Source organism: Oryzias melastigma, linkage group LG23 (genome assembly GCF_002922805.2).
Source record: "Oryzias melastigma strain HK-1 linkage group LG23, ASM292280v2, whole genome shotgun sequence".
Taxonomy (NCBI): Eukaryota; Metazoa; Chordata; class Actinopteri; order Beloniformes; family Adrianichthyidae; genus Oryzias; species Oryzias melastigma.
Genome location: NC_050534.1, coordinates 14195189 through 14214154, shown reverse-complemented (window position 1 = coordinate 14214154; position 18966 = coordinate 14195189). Strand labels below are relative to the sequence as shown.

At 40.2% G+C, this 18966-nt stretch overlaps 1 protein-coding gene across 2 annotated transcripts in view; it reads right to left on the bottom strand.

The window, feature by feature from the left end:
• The window catches only part of sema3aa (sema domain, immunoglobulin domain (Ig), short basic domain, secreted, (semaphorin) 3Aa), a 67633-nt gene that overhangs the window by 34990 nt on the left and 13677 nt on the right, over positions 1-18966 (bottom strand). The window contains exon 1 of one of the 2 annotated variants that reach the window (XM_024285045.2): positions 1039-2181. The exons of the other annotated variant lie outside the window; for it this stretch is intronic. Coding sequence (XP_024140813.1) covers positions 1039-1144 — 106 coding nt within the window. The 5' untranslated portion in view covers positions 1145-2181. Of the gene's footprint in view, positions 1-1038; positions 2182-18966 lie in introns of those variants that run through there. 2 annotated transcript variants of the gene reach the window in all.

Sequence of the window (18966 nt, the reverse complement as noted above, 5' to 3'; positions counted from 1 at the left end):
GAACAAATGCGGTCGGGTTCACTTCGGGAGCCGAAAGGGTGATAAAGGAAAATACACTGGCCTCAAAATTACAACTTAGGCTGCATCTAAGGATGAAAAGCATGTCATACAGCAGGCCTCTAAACACAAGTTACCCTAAATGTCTAAACATAGAGATTGAATTAGTGACAAACATCATATTCACCCCCCCCACTCTGAATCTGCCCCAAAATAAATGGAAACGAGCTCAAGAGCCACAGCCTTGGGTGACAATCAAGCACGCACACTCTGTCGCTGTAAATCACTCCATCCATAAATTTTCCAAATAAGGGTGTGATTTGCTGTAAAATAACTCACACTTTGTATATATTTTTTTTGTCAATAGAATGCGGCCAAAAAAAAAATTGGTTATTTTGGGATGAGAAGAAAAAAAAATTACAAAGAGCCTGATTTTTGAGACGGACGGACGGAGGGAGGAGGAGAGGAAGAAACCGGCGCTCCGCAGTCTCCCCTCAAAATAACACAGAAGGGAGAGAGAATAACATGTTTGCTGTGTACGTCAAAAAAAAAAAAAATGCACACGTGCACGTCAGAGGAACTCTCACGCTTCCCAGAGAAGAATGAAACACAATTAAAGCAAAAAAAATATGACCCAACTGTTTCAAGGAAAAAAAGGCTTTGTGTCATGATTGAAGCTATTAAACAGCCCCTAACAGAGGTGTACAGTACTCACACTGGCAGGCAGGGAGGCAGCACGAGGGGAAAATTGATCCAGGGGCCACTATATACATTTAATTTCAGACGGGAGCCCTCCCACGGCATATGGAACCAATCTGACTATTTGTAAGGAGAATTGTGACTCCCAGACGTTAAAGAGAGCCAGCTAATGGTTATGGAGAGATTTTTATGTGCTGACCAAGAGGAGTGAATGAGAAAGAAAAAGGAAGATGAAAAGAAAAAGCACACCCGTAGGCAAAAAAAAAAAAAAAATACTGGTTAAAAGCACCGGCGATCCTATACGACCTGGAGGAGTCAAGGGAGGACAGAGAATGAGCTTACCCTTGTATGACAGCTTTAGTCTGGGCACATTGTGCTTGGGCTCGGCTCCTCTTCCCAGCTGCACTGCCCCACACAGCAGCACTACAATCCCAAACAGGTAATCCATGGTGCTGGAGTGCTGCTGGCTGGCCTCCAGACCAGGGGGCACTCACAGCCCGACCCCTCAGATGAGTGTCCTCCAATGGAGAGATAGTCCCTGAAAGTCCAGTTTCCAGGGAGAGAAGAGAAAAAAAAGAAAAGAAAATCCTCGTTTCAGAGGGAAGGCTGCCGGAGTGAAGTTGGGGTGCTGCTCACATGGCTCCCCGTGTTGGAAGTCCAGGACATACAGGCTTCACCGTCCTCCGTCAGGTGGAGGCGGCTCTTGAGCTGATGCTTAGAAGCTGCGCTGAGAATCAGAACTAGTATCCACAACGGCGAAAGCTTTTCCTCAAGAAAATCTTGTTGGATCTCGTTCTGTCCAGCTGGCTTGTTTCTCCTGAAGCAGACACTCGCAGCAACCCTCTTATCCTTGTGAGCAGCTCCACCAGACTGCGAGAGAGCTACACCATCCATGGGAGGGAGGGAGGGAGGGGAGGGGGACGAGCTGAGCGGGAGAGGGAGGGAGGACTGAAGGAAGCACTGTGTATGGTTAAGGTAAATGGTTTGGACTTTTCCGCACCCACTTCCTTTTTTTCCCCTCTGTCCTCTTTTTTCTCTTTCTCTACTTTTTTTTAATCCCCTTTTAATTCTTTTTATTATAGTTAACCAGGAGGTAAAAGCCAGCTCTAAGGCAGTTTTACCTTCAGTCAAAAAAGGTTGAGAGCATTTTTTTTTTCCCAAATGAGGTGATCAAAACTTTACAATTATCTTCTAAAATAAATCTAATTTTGTTTTAGAACAGGCTGTAAGGGACTACTCAGATCACTATCCCTAATAACCCCGTAAAGACTCACTGTAAGGAAAATTGTGTTTTTTACATGTTATTGTAGCATTTTTTTATATGACGGAGGACGTATATAAAGAAAATTCATCTTAAGCTTAATCTGAATTCTTGTAGGGGCATTTGCAGGGGTAGCAGTGTCTGAAAATGTTTTTTTTAAGGGGTAACTTTTGGGACTTCTGACTGTGTATCCCTCCGCCGTGAGAAGAAACGCTCTGAAGCACAGAAGTTTACATTTATATGAAAGTAATAACATTTTAAAGTTATAAAACTGAGGCTGTTGTGTATTTTCTGAGTGCTAGCAGCTGCGCAGTAACGTAGATGACCGGCGACTATTGATGACATCATCGAATGACATTCTTTTTGGAGGGTTAAATGTAGGGGTACGGAGATGCCATAGGGGCATGGAATAAATTCGGATTCAGCCTTAGTATATTTTATTTAAATCCTTGAGAATTAGGAGCACACAAAAATAAATAATTTGGAAAAATCCTGTAGAAGTGACAGGTCCACTAAGCTCTTGCTCTGCTCCATTCTGATACACCCACTTGCAGACGATTAGATCCATGTACGTCTTTGTTTTCCCGTCTGAGCTGGTATGTGACTCCAAACCATACGAGTGGATAGCTCCAAAATTGCTCGCCTTTTTTGTTCCTTCAGTAATGTAAGGAATTTGAGTTGTAAGGGGCTGTAAGCTAACAAGAGAGTGTATTCAGTGGCACAATGGGAAATGGGGTGGGGTTACTTGGCGGCAACAGTCTCGCCCACAACTCAGAGGCAAATTTCTATTGAACCACTGCAGCTCTGCAGACACTTTGTTCTAGAAAATAATACAGGTTTTTGAACTTTGGTTAAAAACTGCATAATCATAATTTTAAAAATCACTGGGTACGCTTTTACAATAAGCCAAAAGAAGATTGACGTGGGAGTAAACACTAGAGCTATATCCGGTGACATGGAATAACACACTCCTTGAACTACTGTTCTTCTAGTTACACAATTTCTATAATTCCAGTGGATTTGAAGGGGGAAAAAAAGAGTAGTCTACTTTACTTTACAGTCTACTTTACAACTGTAGTGTCACATATTAGCATAGAGCTACTTTTCTCCACTTCAGCATCTGTTACATTAATTTGCATAAATGGTTGAAGAGTTACCGTCACAAACGGGCAGAGAGCTGGTTCCACGTGTCGCAGGTTTACTAGCTCAGACAGGAACTAAGCACAGCTAAAAGTCCATAAAGCTAAATCAGGGTCAGACAGGCAGAGGTCAATCACAAGCATGGATCATCCAAGAAGAGACTAGAGTTGTCAGAGTCCCGGAGAGGGTCAGGGCAAGCAGCAGGTAATCAGAGAGGGAGCAAGGTCAGAAATAGAAGATCAGGTCCAGATAGAAACGCTCAGCAATGCAGCCAGAGTGGCACAAACAATACTTCGCAGAGTGTGGCATTCTGTGCTGCTTAAGTGTCCTGTGGGTGTTTTGGAAATAAGAGACAGCTGAGGAGCATCCAGGAACTGTACGCTGGGGTTGTTGGGAGTTGTAGTGCAGTCATTACTCTGGAGCTGGCTCCTGGCGGTGACCAGAGGGGGAGTAAGAGCACCGACTCCTCACAGTTACGGTTATTCCAAAAATGTAAACAGTGAAGCTAAAGGTCCGGTGTTAAAGAATTATCTGCTTATTGCTCCAGGCTGTACCCAAAATAGCCCTTTATCATTCATGCTAAGGACAGCTACAATGTACAATAGCCCTGTAGGTGGTGCTGTGTATTTCCTTCTGTTGGCTGCGAGCACCCACGTCACCAACGTGTGATTATATTTCCAATCTTAATTGATCTGATAGCTTTTACTTTGGCTAGATATTAGGACTGTTGGTTATGGATCATGTTCAGCAATGAAGTCACAACAAGTTGCTTTCTCAGTCCAACTGTACCGTTCTTGACTTCAGAGTATGACGCCATGGCAGATCTCTACAACCAAGCTTCATGCTTGAAAATGGAACAAAAGGGATCTAAGCGAACTGTTCTAAATTCTGCACTGGCATGGAACAAACTTGGGGAGAGCCTGTTTATGTCTGCAGTGAATATGTTTTACATTAATAATAGTGTGAAAAATATCCCTTCAGTATCAAGCTAAATAGGATTTACTTGGGTCAAAGACTTGGTTCCAGTAGATGTCATTTCAAACCAGTCTTAAGCTACGTTCACACCAGACATATGACACGTGTTCAAGAAAGTGCTTTAAGTGCGATCTTGAGTGTGTATTTAGCAAATGGTGTTCATACTGGATCATCATGATACTAGTGCCTACAGTTGGAAGAGGCTTAGTGCGAAATGTCAAAGAGGTGTATATCTTGTCAATCTTGCTTCATGGAGGCTTTTTCTTTGCCAGCTCTATTCCGATATTTGAAAGACTTGGTGTGATACAATTCCAATACATGGCACTTCCATGAATTGAAAGAGATGCCGTACATGCGTCTACCAAATCTAAGTGCCTCATTGATCAAAGTTCAACCTGGTTAGACTTTTGTTATACACAGAGCCTGAAAGCTGTCTTAAAAATGTGCTTAGTGACAAGTCATTGCAAAAGTTTTGAACATGAAAGTCTGAAACGTGTGTCTACATAAACTTTTCAATAGAAGTGGTCACTTGAACACGTTGCCGGGGCGGTGTGAACAGTTGAGTTTTGTTCTGCACTCGTGATAATATCTGTAATCAAATAACATGTTTTGAAGTTGTCCATTTCTGTTTTACTTTGCAAATCAGGGGGAAATCCCCATTTTATTACCTTTTTTTAATTCCAACCTTAAATCAACGTTAGCAGAAATTAATCCCTTTTTCATTTTATTGATATAATATATGTATATATATAGTTTTTAAGTCGCAATGAGGGCCAAAGATGTTCTCAACAGAGATCACAGAAACCAGACTTGAAAATACATCTGTATAACATAAATTATTATGAGTAGACGAAGAACAGGAACTTACGAAAACTCCAAACTTTTAACACATAAAAACAATTGACTATAGAAAAATATCACATGTTTTGAGGATGGTATCTTTTACAGAACAAACACTTTCACAAAGTTCTTCCTGGACCTTTTACAAACAAAGAAATATGCTACAATAAATTCAAGTTTAAAATTTCCCACAAAAAGCAAATTCATCCAACACTTCAGGGGAAACACATGCTGCTTGTTAACCTGCCTGGTGTTAGACAGATTTGTCTTCTGGTAAAGTCATTTAAACCCGAGAGGCGAGTAAACAAAAGCCCCCCCTCCTCTTCCTAACCCCAGCCAGCCTCTACAGGTGCTCCAGAGTTTTTGCGAGTATGTGCGTGTGAGTGTGTGGGTGCCTCCTGCTTCCTCTAACATAGAAGTGGTGAGGTGATAAAAGCTTTGATAAACAGGAGTGCTGATGTGTCAACTCACACACCTCAAGATACTAAAGCAAAACAACCACAGACCGGGGCTGGTGTGGTAAGAATCATGAGTGTGCGCTTGTCATATGAGGGTGCCCTTATGTTCCTGGAATTCCAGCGCTGTTTTGTGTTTTTGAAACCACTAGCTCACACACATTTGTCAAATTGGTGCGATATTAACCAAACTTCTTGATACTTTACTATAAAAACACAAATCTTTGAAGTCTTACTCTAATAACGTTTTTTAGGGCCTGATTTGATATTTAACAATATTTATCATTTAAACACTTAAACAGAGAACTTCTGTGAAGTAACTTTATCAAACAAGTACAAACAGTGAAACTATAACCTAAAAAAATAACTATTATCTAGTAGCTGATAATTAGTGATGTCAGAGAAAGTTTAGAGACTCTAGCTTTAATATTTTTAGAACTATTGAACATTTTTAACCAAATGTGATTCATATCTTCATTTAAAATTCTTAGAAATGAATGATGATTTTGTTTTAGTATGGAAATGAGTATTCATGGTTGATGTCATTAGAACAGTTTATTTGTTTTATTTATTATTTTTTAAGATTAGGCCATTGGAATTTTTTTTTTACTTCTTAAGACTTTAACCTCTTAAAACATTGAATTTTCAGTTTTATTACAACAGTAATTAATTTTTGTTAAGTTTTATTTCTTTGTCAGAAAAATAAAACAGGCATATCAAAGAACAGCTCGGGTCTTAAGTGGTTAAATCACGGAGCTAGCATTTATCAGTTAGCAGCAGCTGTGTAGCCGCCTGTTGGAAGCAGAGAGAGCTTAAAAGAATAAAACGATTTTTTTTTTCTGTAAAAATATCTTTTTATACCATTGCTTGAGGTAAGACAAACTAATAGAGACACTTGCTGTCAGTAAAGCATTTTTAAAAGTTATTGAACGCCTCGCTAGCTTGACTGCTGTTTTTGTTAGCCTCCTGCTTGAGCTACTGTGTATTCTGGCAATAACATGTTGTGATCCGTTCATGACATACATACTTATATTGGAGTATTTATCTAGAACAATAAGTTAGAAAAAAAAGCGCTGATCATAATATGAAAAATTAAATATCAGATACTATTCGGAAGACAAGATTTGATATTGATCGAGTCATTGATTTTGATATTGATTTTGATCGGGACATCTCTAAGTCCGATCATCTTTTGATCTATTTTAAAAGTGTTCCAAGTGATGTTATAATTATGAAGTTTTTACCCCAAATTAAAAACAGTCCCTAACCCATTACTGAGAGCTCTCTGTTTACTAGGGGTGTGCTGAAATATCGATATTGAAATATATCGCAATATTTAGTACCATGATTGATTCTCGATGGGTTTTGATGGTGTTGATGCTTGTCAAAGACATAGTATTACTGATTTGTACAAAATGTTCTATTATTGGTTGCTTATTATGCTGTTTATTAGGATTGTGTTCAAGCTAAAAAATAAATGGGGATATATTTTTCTAAAAAAAATTATGTGTTCTTCTATATAATGTGAGTTATTAGAGAAGATTTTTACCAAGCATCACAGTATCGTGATATCATGGATATCGTGAGCCATGAGTTACGTATTGCATCGTATCAGGAGGAACCCAGTAATTCCCAGCCCTACTATTTACATGCTGCTAGCTTACAGACCCTCAACTAACATTACTGGTGCAATAAAAATCGTGAGCAGTATTTTTGGACTAGATGCCAGAAAACGCACAAGACTCCAGTTGTCTACAAGGACGTCAAGCAGGGACTTTATGCCCCGCCCATCGTATTTTCTACGTAACAAATATGATCTTTTTCAAACATCATTTATGCGTCTCCTCCTGATTCACAACAACTTGAATAAAAAATGATCAGATATTTGATTTTATGCTTCATTTTTTTATATATGTCCTCCATCATCAAAAAAATGCTGCCAAAAAACTTCAAAAACACAACTTTCATCGGAGTGGGTAATATTTACTAAAGATGAAGTTAGTTTATTTATAGTTCACATTAGTCAAAATCCCAGCCTTCTACCCGGTCTGGTTTGAAAATCTACTTCCACGCTGTCTCCATCCTTATGTCTCAACACCCTTTCAGTCCAAACATCCTTTTTGTGTGTTTACCCACAATAGAACAAAGTGTGGACAGACATGACACATCTCCATCAGCCTCTGCCTCTCTTGTCTGCCCTGATCCCCCGACCTGGCCTCCATTTATCAGCATTATTTGAACTAACCTCCGCCTGACTACCTGCATCCATTCACCGGTGGGGAGGGAGGGAGATGTGCTGGAACACGTCTCTCTGCGCTGGCCCTCAGGGAGTGCAGCAACAGCTCGGCCTATCGGTGCCGATCTATTTGCAACAGCCCCCCCCCACACCCACCCTTTCCCCATGGCACCTCGGCAGCTGGAGTGGCCCTGAGTAATGATGACTTAATAAATGGTGACACGCCATTGGCGGTGGAATGAGATGCCCATTGACAAGGAGCTTCCACGGGCTTTCAGCGCCTGATGGTAAAAATAGAGGCGGACATGAGACACCCTGCATATGAGGATGCGGAGCTCGGGGGACAGACGTCAGGAAGGTCTGGGTGTGTGTCCAGTGTCAATGTGCTGTTACTGATATGACGGCGTGTCTTCATCCTGTGTGCTGTTAATGCTCTGTGCCTGCGTTTAAGAAAATGATTAGCGTAACGCGATCCCTGATGTCTGTTTTACTCATCGCATCGGAAACGTCACGCCCTGGATTTCGTCCGCGCTGCCCTTTGACCTTCTTCTGCAGACCACCCTGCTCATATCCTACCTGACACCCCCCCAGCACTGCTTTTCCTAAAGTCGTTGCCACTGAAAGTACCACCGCCAGAAATGACACACAAAGTTCAAGGTGCTAAAACCCGACGTTTCCTTGATTTTTGCGGCACTTCCTCTTCCTATCGACTTCCTGTTCCCAAGCTCCACATCAGATCACATGCTAATCCAGGGGTCACTCAGCAACGCCTAACTCAGCAGAGGAAATGAAAGGTCAAGGAGGAAAAGAAGTAGCAGGAAGTGGGAGTTATGACAAAGCAATATTTCCTGACGCTTGTACCCACGACATTTACTGGGAAATTTGTTGGCAAAACCACAAATTTATGAGGTAATCCCAGCTTGGGGCACGAACTGGCACGAAGGACGGAAGGTCACTGACGGTTGCACAATTTGTGTGTCACAAAAAAAAATACTTATACCCTTAGGATGTATTGAGATAGGAAAAGTATGGTGAGAAAATTGACTCAACAGATTTATGTGTGCGTTATTCTTAATTTGTAACTTATGTCTGCATGTTTGTGTGTAATGTTGGATTTGTGTTTTATTTGTAACTCATACAATACATTTTTTTGCGTAGTTTTATGTACTTGCAACTTTGTATTGGGAGAATGTCAAGTTCTCACCAGATATTTTTCACAATCTTAGTTTAAGTGACTGATAAGAAAACTCTGATGACTCAGCATTCTAGCAGCATTTGAACGCGTCGTTTAACATGATTTTTGAAGACATGAAAAGAGTCTCACATCAGAATTGTGCATGAATATGGTTTTGTGTGTGCGTAATAAGTGATTCGTGCATACATTTTAAAGATTTGCGTGTGTAGTTGGTTTCAAACTTTTGTAATATTAAGTTGTGCATGTGTAAATATATTTCATATTTTTTGTGTTTTGTAATTTTTTTTATATATGAAAACACAATCGGAAGTACATAAATGTACGCAGAAAATGTAGCGTCTGAGTTACAAATCAAAAATTATGATCACACAAGTCAGATGAGTCCATTTTCTCTCCGTAAAAAAGTCTTTTGGTCCGGACTCAGTCTGGTTCATTTGGTTCAGATTGAGACCTGAACCTGGGGGTTCGGTCTGTATTCAGACTGCCGTCAAACGAACATTTCTGTTTTCAACAAAGCCTGTAAACAAAACCATGTGACTAAAGATCTCCTTAGTCATTGGTCAGGAATTACGAGGGCGGGGAAAATAAACAAGAGAAATAATAATAGAAGTCTGATTGGAAACTAACCGAGACCACTTCAAAAGATGGGTACTAGAGTGGTTCCTGGTCCCGGATCAGAACCAGTTTTCTGGTATTCAAACTGAAAAATGTATTCCACAATTCCAGATTATTGGGTTCACTCCACAAAATGTGAATACACCACTATACTTCTAGGTGTAATAAAAGATACAACAAAACATCTAAAAAGCAAGAATAAATGCAACATTTTACCCTGCCTGACCTAGACAGAGACTTATTAAACATAGTAGTATGTCTGCAGACGGTTTCACTCGAGGGTTTTTCAATATCTCTGAAATCCGGGCAAAGATATCTTATTTTATGATAAAAGACATCAGGAATGTGATGGAAATCAGGCCTTGAACTTATCTGACCTCATTCCAAACCTACAAAACAGTCGTGATGTTATCAGCTCTGCAGTGTAGTTCCAGTATTCCCCCTCAACCAGAGATTCATCTATTCTAGAGCTCATTATGGCTTCTTCCGCTGCACCAAAACCCACAGTGGGGAATAAAAATGAGGTTTTCTCACTTCAGTGCTTCTCCAAAGGTCAGAGGTTGATCTCCAGGTTTACAGTGGGGGGGTCAAACCACGCCGTCGCCTGCACGACGGAGCTTCTGCAACCTCTTAGCGGAGTCCTCCACCCACGCAAGCTGAGGCTGGTGCGTGCACATCTAGTTTCCGAATCCACTCAAGACAAGGATGGGAATGAGAGCACAAATAAACAAAAGTAGAACCACATTGCACCATGGGAATGAAAACACCACCGAGCTGCAACATCTGTTGCACCGAGGGAGGAATGAATGAAGGAGAGGCTATTGGGTGTATTTATTCATTGCCGGAGCGCTCCCATCCATCTTCTGGTGACGGCGTGCCTCACGCACATGTGTTTACCCCCTTTCTTTTAGGATGACGGTGGTCGAGGGCAGATGAGAGCTCATTTACAGGAAAGAAGGAAGTTTTAATGAAATGTTGCACTGATTCACAAAGTATTTCCTACTGACACACGGGCGGGGGTGGTTGAGGAGCTCTGATGATGTCAGCCGCTGTGCACTTGTTGAGCAACAACGCAAAACCTGCAGATGAATGAGGCCGGAACATGACGAAGCTCATCGTGGAGTAAGAGTGATGCTGAACAAACAAAAATCTGAATGGGATGGGGGTTCATCCTTGAACAGGGAGATTCCCATTAATGTGAATCACACCGTTTGTGAATGAAGGTGGACTTACATGTGCAAAGGGAGCAGGTTATATTGTATAAATTGTTAAATAACAACCTGTGGGACTAAAACCTCAGGCAGATCTCCCACAGAGCATTAGCTTATTGGCTCAGTCGCTTAAATTAAAGACCTACTCTGATTTTGCTTCGGCCATTTTTAGCCCAAAAACACAAAAACAAAGAAAGTTGTTCTTGAGGACATAGTTTCTGCAAAGAAATTCACCTCTGAGATTCGGGTGGTAGGCACGTCCACACATTCTTTTTTTTCTTTTGTATCAATATATATTAACTCTCGTTAGTTATACAAGAATAAAGGAAGGTATCAGGGGGTAGCTTGGAGTTGCTATAGCAACTGCAAGGTTTGGCAAAGCAACCCCAAATATATAAGTGGCAAAATCTAATGCTTTATTTAAAAAAATGTTCAGTGCACACTTTTATTACATGTCATCCATTGAGTGTTTTTCATGTTTACCCATTGTTTTTCTGTGTGTTAAGATGTTACACTGAAAACAGTAGGTGATGCATGCAGTAGCAGTCTGTCAACAGAGAGGGCGCATGCGAGTTTCCGTTTGTTACTAATAAAGTTTATTGAATAAGAACCCACTTTCTTTTTGCTTTAACTGACTGTAAAAATTTTAACAATAGTTTGTTTAATGTTTACATGTTAACTATTTGTTTACACAAAAAAATGACAATTGTATCACTTTCACCTACACAGGTCTCATAGCTCAGTAGTCATCTATCTTTATTTTTAAATTTTACTTCATTTTCATATTATTTAAAGGACAAAAAACATGTGTTTTTGTTGCCCTTTTCCAACTTTAAGCCCCTGCCCCTCAAAAATCCTGCGCACGGCCCTGGTAGATGGGTCTGTTGGAGTAACCCCTACCGCACTTCCCCTCCCCGTTGATGAGAGCTCTGTTTATAGGCTAGCTTACAGCCCCTCACACCTCTAGCCTAACAAAAATGGCAAACAAAATCAGAGCTAATAACAGTCTGAGGCAGATGCCAGCTAAGACGAGGAAAATTAATCTAGTCATCCAAGAGTGAAACGGGGAACTTGTGGCCCCGCCCACCGAATTTTACATCACGAATAAAACATTTTCAAAACATCTTTTTTTTTTGTCAGCTCTACAATTCAGTTTTAAGCTTAATTTTACTTATATCTGTCCTCCATCATCAGAAAAATGCATGATAAAAACACAAACTCCATTGAAGTGGGTCTTTATAGAGTAATCCAATTAACTTGTTTGTATTTAATGAGACTAAAAAGTAGGAGGAGCTTAATTTCATTTCCCCCTTAAACACCCAAAAGCACCGTCTCGAGTCAGGTTCAATAAACTAATAACATAAACCAAATTATAACTTGAATAACTCTTTAGAAAATCAATAGTCAGAATTAATCTATAAGCTTCTAATTTGACAAATTTAACTGAGTGAAATACAAAAGCTTTTGATTTGAAATTATTTCAAATTTTAACTTAACAGAAGGTTTAAAAACTTGTAATCATGCAGATGAAACTCCAAGTTTGTTTACTTTTAAGACCTTTTTAGCAATCGATTTTAATCCCATTTTTAAAATAATAAATGAAAAATGCTTTTTCTGCAGCCTATTGCCTCGATGAGTAATAACCACAATTTGGTTGAGCGAGCAGTTACTGCTTATACATTTTTTCGTCATACTCTTAACATGTTGTGGGGGAATATTGTGAATTGGAGTAAATATTGAGAGTCTGTGTGTTTATACGTGTGTGTGTGTGTATTTCTGTCTGCTAAGTGAAACTGTAAATCAAACTCTATTGTTTTTTGTTTCTCTTTTGCTTTGCCATCTGTTCTTGCATGTACATGGAAAATAGGACCTCCTTGAAAATGAGAGTTTTCATCTGAAGGGACCAATCCTTATTAAACTTTACCTGTTAACATAAATATATTTTACATAAAAAGTTAAGGTTTGAAAGTTTTAACTTCATCAGTTCTTAAAATTTTTTTCTAATTAAATGAGTCATGTGACTAACGACCAGATACCACGTTTTGGCAACACAAGAGGTCCCACAGCATCACGCAGCTCATCAAAAGTTGTGTCATGTGGAATTGTTGGATCCACAGCTTCTCTGTAAAATCATCAACCAGGAGAATTTCCCAAAATCCTCAGCAGCCACTCAAACGTAGCTCACTGCTCCTTGTCCTGAATAAGACGCCGACGTCTCCTTTGATAGATGACGATGAACGCTAGTGTCATGGCAGAAATGTAAAGTATCCACTGTAAATCAAAGTATTGTTCACGTCCGTCGCCTTGTTTTTTTAATGAATTATCGCATGAGTTGGTTTGTGTTTATTTGCATAATTCTGATTTAACGGATTTAATGTAATTGCAAAATTGTGTTTTGTCGACATTTCTAGGTTTTTGTGAAAGTTTTGTGCATGTGTGCAATAGAAAGCCCCCAAAAACAGTCTGTTCTAAAATAAAATGCATCTGATCGGTCCTTTATCATCTATTCATAACATTTTTATGTGGGGTGGGGGCTTCGTTTAGGACTCACTCCGATAAAAAATGTGTTTTGGTGTTTTTAATGTGTCCTTGTGGCATTTTTCTGGTGACATATATGAAGAAAATTAGGCAAGACTGAGTATTTCTTTATTCAAACCCTTGGAAATCAGGAGAAAAATAAAATAATGTTTGAAAATGATGGAGAGGGGAAGGGGGGCGGGGTTGCTCTACTTTAGTGACCCTGCCTACAACTCAAAGGTGAATTTCTAATGAACTACTGTAGAAATTACATAAAAAAAACCAAAAAAAAACTTATTGAATTATTTTGGCTAAAACTGGCATAATTATAATTAAAAGATCACTGGGAACACTTTTACAATACATCAAAAGATAATTGAAGTGGCAATTTAAGTCCACTATATTATTAAAGCTCAAATTTGTGCATTATTGGTTCTTTTTAAGGACAGGTGGACAGTTTTGAATCCTTCCATGAAACTCAAATTTGTTTTTCTCTTCCTGACCTGAAGACGTTGGCTTCAAGCTGGCCACCATATGGCCTTAATTTAGTGCGATTTCTAAAAATACAAATGGAAATAAACCTTCTCTCTACGTTTTGTTGTTTATCGTTTTGTAAAAACAAAAACACCAACCAGATGCTACGTTTAGAGGGTTGCTTCATCCCAATTAAAGCTCTTAAGCAACATCTAAACCAGCTAACATCTTTATCAACAATAAACAGCCCGGACCTGATCCAAGAAGGAGACCGCTCCTTTAGAGCCGCGTATAAATTTTCAATCCGGCCTATAAATTTCGTCTGTCGGGCCGACATCCTCCCAGCGTTTCCTCCTGGTACATCTGCACGGCTGGCAGAGGAGCAAGTGACACAGCATTCCATCCCGCTCTTCTATTAAATATTTACACGCTCGTGAAACATATAAAACTAACCGCCGGCGCTCGCGTTGCAGCGCAGCAAAGGAGTCGGGTTTAATGTGGCTCTCATTCATTTCCTAGAATATCTGCGTTAACTAAGAACTTATAGATTGATGGGCAGAGAAGACGGAGCAGGACAGGGAGAGCTTGGTGCCAAACGGAGGCGCAGACCTCCCAGGAGGAGGACGTACTTTAATGCTTCGTCTGACTCGTCCAATAGATTATCTACAGAGAGGTTCTAATGAGAGCTTTTGTTTTATTTTAAGCAGAAGCGTAATTCAAAGTGCAGTGACTGTGTTTGTGTGTCGATATTTTCTAAAGCTGGCAGACGCGCATTAGTCATAATCTAATTATGTCCCAGTGTTGTGCAGGGCGGTGTGACAAATTAATATTTGCTGTCTAGCAAAAACAACTCATTGGCAAAGTTTCATGTAGTTAGATTAGAAGTCCTCAAGATCTATGGGTTTGAATTATGCAAAAGCAAGTCGCCACACCCTAGAAATGATTGTCTCCCTCCCCTATAAGACAGAACAGATCTTTTTAAGTTTTTTTTTGGATAAATATGGCTATATATCATATATAAACAAATCTATCAGATGTCACTATTTTTGGTGCACGTCCAAAGCCCTCATAAATCACTGTCTTCTGGGAGGAATTATTACAGAATAGTATTTTCTCTCAATGATTCTACCTACAAGTACATATTTTGCATTAGTTACCATAAATGCGTTATAATAAATTGTTGCTCACAGTCTGTTTAGACACATTGTAGAAAAAGAAAAAAATGTAATGTATCACACTAATCAAAACGAATTGTCTGTGTCTTAGCTTTGTGTCCTCTAATTTATAACTTTATAGTGATAACCAGCAGTAGCTTAGGGGTTGCTAAGTGATTGTAAGGAGTTGCTCATTCATTTTTATGTAAAATGACATTTCCAAGAAGGAAAATAGCAAGAACGCTTTTTCATATGATCCTAATTAAGGTTGAAGTGTGGTATAAAAACAAGCAATAGTTTATTTAAGAGTTGCAGTTGAGAGTCCACAGTGGTAGGGTCAGAGCAGGCCTCACTCGCCTTGGCCGCTTCTATTTTGACTCTCCACGTGAATTTGCTGCTCGTCCAACAATGTGTTCGTAGGTTTGACTGTACGATACTGCAGGAGCTGCATCCTGTGGAGGGATTTTTGTTCATTATTCTAAGCGAAACACTTGAAAAATTGTTGTGTGCTCAAGACATTATTTTGCTCTTGATGCTTGTACATACCCACTCCCAACTCGTCGTATATGGATTTAATATCCGGGCCCCCTCCACGTCACTTTTTGACGTTTTAGGTGTCCCCACCTTGTTATTTTTTGACGTAATAGCTTTTTTTATATATATGTTGACTGTTCCAATTAAATCAGGGATCCCCAACTCTCAGGACGTGGTACTGGACGCAGTAACAGTACCCTAACTGGTGATGGTACCCTAACCTAGTCTGCGTCCGGGGACCCCTAATTTTCGTCTGTGGCTCGATACCAAGTGGCCCTCAGAAATGGTACCAGTTTGTGGCCCGGAAGTTGGGGACCCCACAATGTCTGTAGTCTGGTATCAAGCTGCCCTCGGACCGGTCTGTGGCCCGGAAATTGGGGACTCCTAATTACTGTGTATTCCGGTACCAAGCGGCCCTCAGACTGGTACCGGTTTGGGGCCTCAGAGATTTGGGGCCCCTGATTAGTGTCTGTGGCCCAGTACCAAGCGGCCCTCAGACTGGTACCAGTTCGGGGCCTGGAGGTTCAGGACCTCTGATTAGCGCTTGTGGTCTGGTACAAGCAGCCCTAGGACTGGTACTGGTTTGGGGCCTGGAAGTTGGGGACCCCTGATTTGCGTCTGTGGGCTGTTTCCAAGTGGTCCTCAAACCAGTGCGGGTTCAGGGCCCAGTGGTTGGGGACCCCTGATTAGAGTTTGTGGTGTGGTACCAAGCGGCCCTCGGACCGGTACCAGTTTGGGATTATGGGATTGCTGATTAGCATCAGTGGGCTGGTACCAAGCGGCCCTCGGACTGGAACCGATTTGGGGTCTGGAGGTTGGGGTCCCCTGATTAGCGTCTTTGGTCTGGTACCAAGCGGCCCAGACCGGTACCGGTTCGTGGCCAGGAGGTTGGGGACCCCTGATAAGTGTCTGTGGCCCGGTATCAAGCGACCCTCTGACCGGTACCGGTTGGGGACCCCTGATTTAATAGGAACAGCTAGCACGTCAAAAAATGACTAGTTGGGGAGACCCAAAACTTCAAAAATTGACGCCCGAACCCAATGTCCATTTATGACGAGTTGGGAGTGAGAATGCATTTTTGGAGTAGAAAAATGCTGGAGTCACTAAACATGTCACATATCCAAAAATGAGTCCCTAATTGGTAGACGTTACATGGCTCTGTGCTGCTGCTGAACAGTTGCACCTGAAGTTCAGATCACGCCTGTACTATTGACTTAATGTTGAAAGTGGCCACCACTGACACGCAAATCGCGCTAGGTGTGAACACAGCTTTAGGTTTTTATATATTCCGGGTTGTCAACAAAATTGTCAACAATCTTATTGTTGCTACTAGCAACCCCAAACTACCACCTAGCGCTACCCATGGAAATTCACCTGGAGCAACCCCACCCCCCTTTCCCCTCACAGATGTTGAGAGGTCTCTGTTTACATGCTCTACCGCTAGCTTGTAGCCCCTCGCATCCACAACCTAACACTATCGGTGGAACAAAATTGGCAATCAACAATGAAGCATTTCTCCAATGACGTACATGGATCTAGAGCATGAAGCCCGGGTATTTTTCTTCATCAAAAATACACTTTTCTTCAAGCTGCATTTTCTCTCTGATTCACAACAACAATTCAATTTTAAGCTAAATTTTCTCTATTGTCAGAAAAATGCCAAAAAAAAACACAATTAAAAAAACACAATTTTCATCGAAGCTGATCTTTATTTTTCATTCAGATCAAAGCCACACTCCTAAACAGACCCACGACCCCTCTTCTTGACCTTTTAGCCGACACTGCCTCTTTATTTATTGTCTCAGTCTTCTCCTGAAACCACTGGCTCAGCATTATCTGTGCAAAATAATTAGGCCTGATAAGATAACCTCGGGGTTATGTAGGAGAAGTGGTTCATGTCTGTCATCTTTACTTTTCTTATGAGAATCTCTGTCATGTTTCCCCATAGACAAAGGTGCGACGTAGCCTCCATTCATACCCAGGCACACTAAGTCCTCCTATTCTGCTCCCTTTACAGCATTGGTTTAAGCCCTGGGGTGAATACAAACCATCTGTGTACACAGATATCTGACAGCTCTGTGTGTTGAGCGATGAGTCCCACCTGTACTAAAGCAGAATAGGTCTGGAAAAGTCCTCTGAAGTGGCTTTTCATAAAGGTCACACATGTGCACTCAGGCAGATCCCGGCTTCCTACCTGGGAGAAGTCGTTCCAAACGAGACAAACGAACGAGATGACTCATTCAAATCCAACCAGAGGATAATTGAAGGACGAGCGTCCGTGCTAATGAATGATATCCGCAGCCATTTTCTCTCCCTCTCCGTCTCAATCACTCGCTCACAAATTGATGCTTCACATTCCCTGTCCCTTGTAAATCAAGCATAATTGACAGACAGAAGTGATGAAATGCGAAACACTGCAGCTAAATGACTTCATCAAAGCTCTGCCGGTTAAAACACTCTTTGGCAGGTTCCACAGGCTCCAGCTGAACAGGAAACTTTTGGCTGCTCACTCAAATGGAAGTTCACTCTGTGATAGTTTCACATTTATAGTTTGGTTCATCTACTATATGGTGAGTTTAGGTATAAAATATTACAAAAATACAATAAAACAACTTCTCATAATAGGCAAACTCTGCAGCTATTAGGGAACAAGAACTCTAAAAAATGTAGGTTTGAAAAGAACAGATGCAACATGCATCTTTATTCCTTAAAAGTTCTGAACAGTACATTTGTGAAAGTTATGATTTTCAATGATTGTTAAATGAGAAAAATTGTTTTTAAAAGGGTCACAGCAAAAAAAGCAAGTTTTTTTTTTTTAATAATGCAATATTTTGTTGATATGTATTCTAAAAACTTTTTTGAAGAAGAATATTCAAATATGAAGGTTGTTTTGTTCAGGGAATTTTTTGTGTAATTCTGCCAACAAAATTACAAACCTAAAAAATATTCTAAATAAATGTGTTATAAATATTTAAATAATATATGTTTTTCATCCGTTTTGCATTATAACCTAGTTGTCTGTTTTTCTATAAGCCTAATTTTTATTTAAAGTGTACACAAATGAGCAAAAATACACAAGTTTTGTGATTTTAGTCCAATAAAGAACTTAACCTGATCTATATAAACCATAGCTAAGCTGGCTGCGGTTCATTGTCCTCTTTTTTTACTGCACATGCCTGGAATAATTTGGCCCCACTGGTTAAAAAAAAGAAACATATTTTGTTTATTGTAAACATTGCTTAGTTTCTAAAACCATAAAGGACTCTCCTTTTTTTTTGTTTTGTTTTTTTGAAGTGTCTTCTCTGATATTCTGCAGAGCCTTTCTGTTCCACGGCTCAACTCGGACTATTAAACAGACGGACACACCGGTTTAAAGGTCTGTCATCGAGGTGATTAGATTTCATTATGGTAAATGAAACACCCCATTACTCTTTACTGTCATATAATAAATCCCTTTAGAAACGTCCAGAAAAAAAAAAAAAGATGATCCAGAGATAGCGGAAATGACACCATTGACTTTTGAACACTTCACTGGTTGAAGAAAACTAACAGGTAAGTTGAGGAAAGAAAGAAAATGTGATTTCTGTTAACACAATAATCTACTGTATTTTCATAGGCGCACCAGATTGTTAGGAGCAAAGTCAAAGAATTGTCTATTTTTGA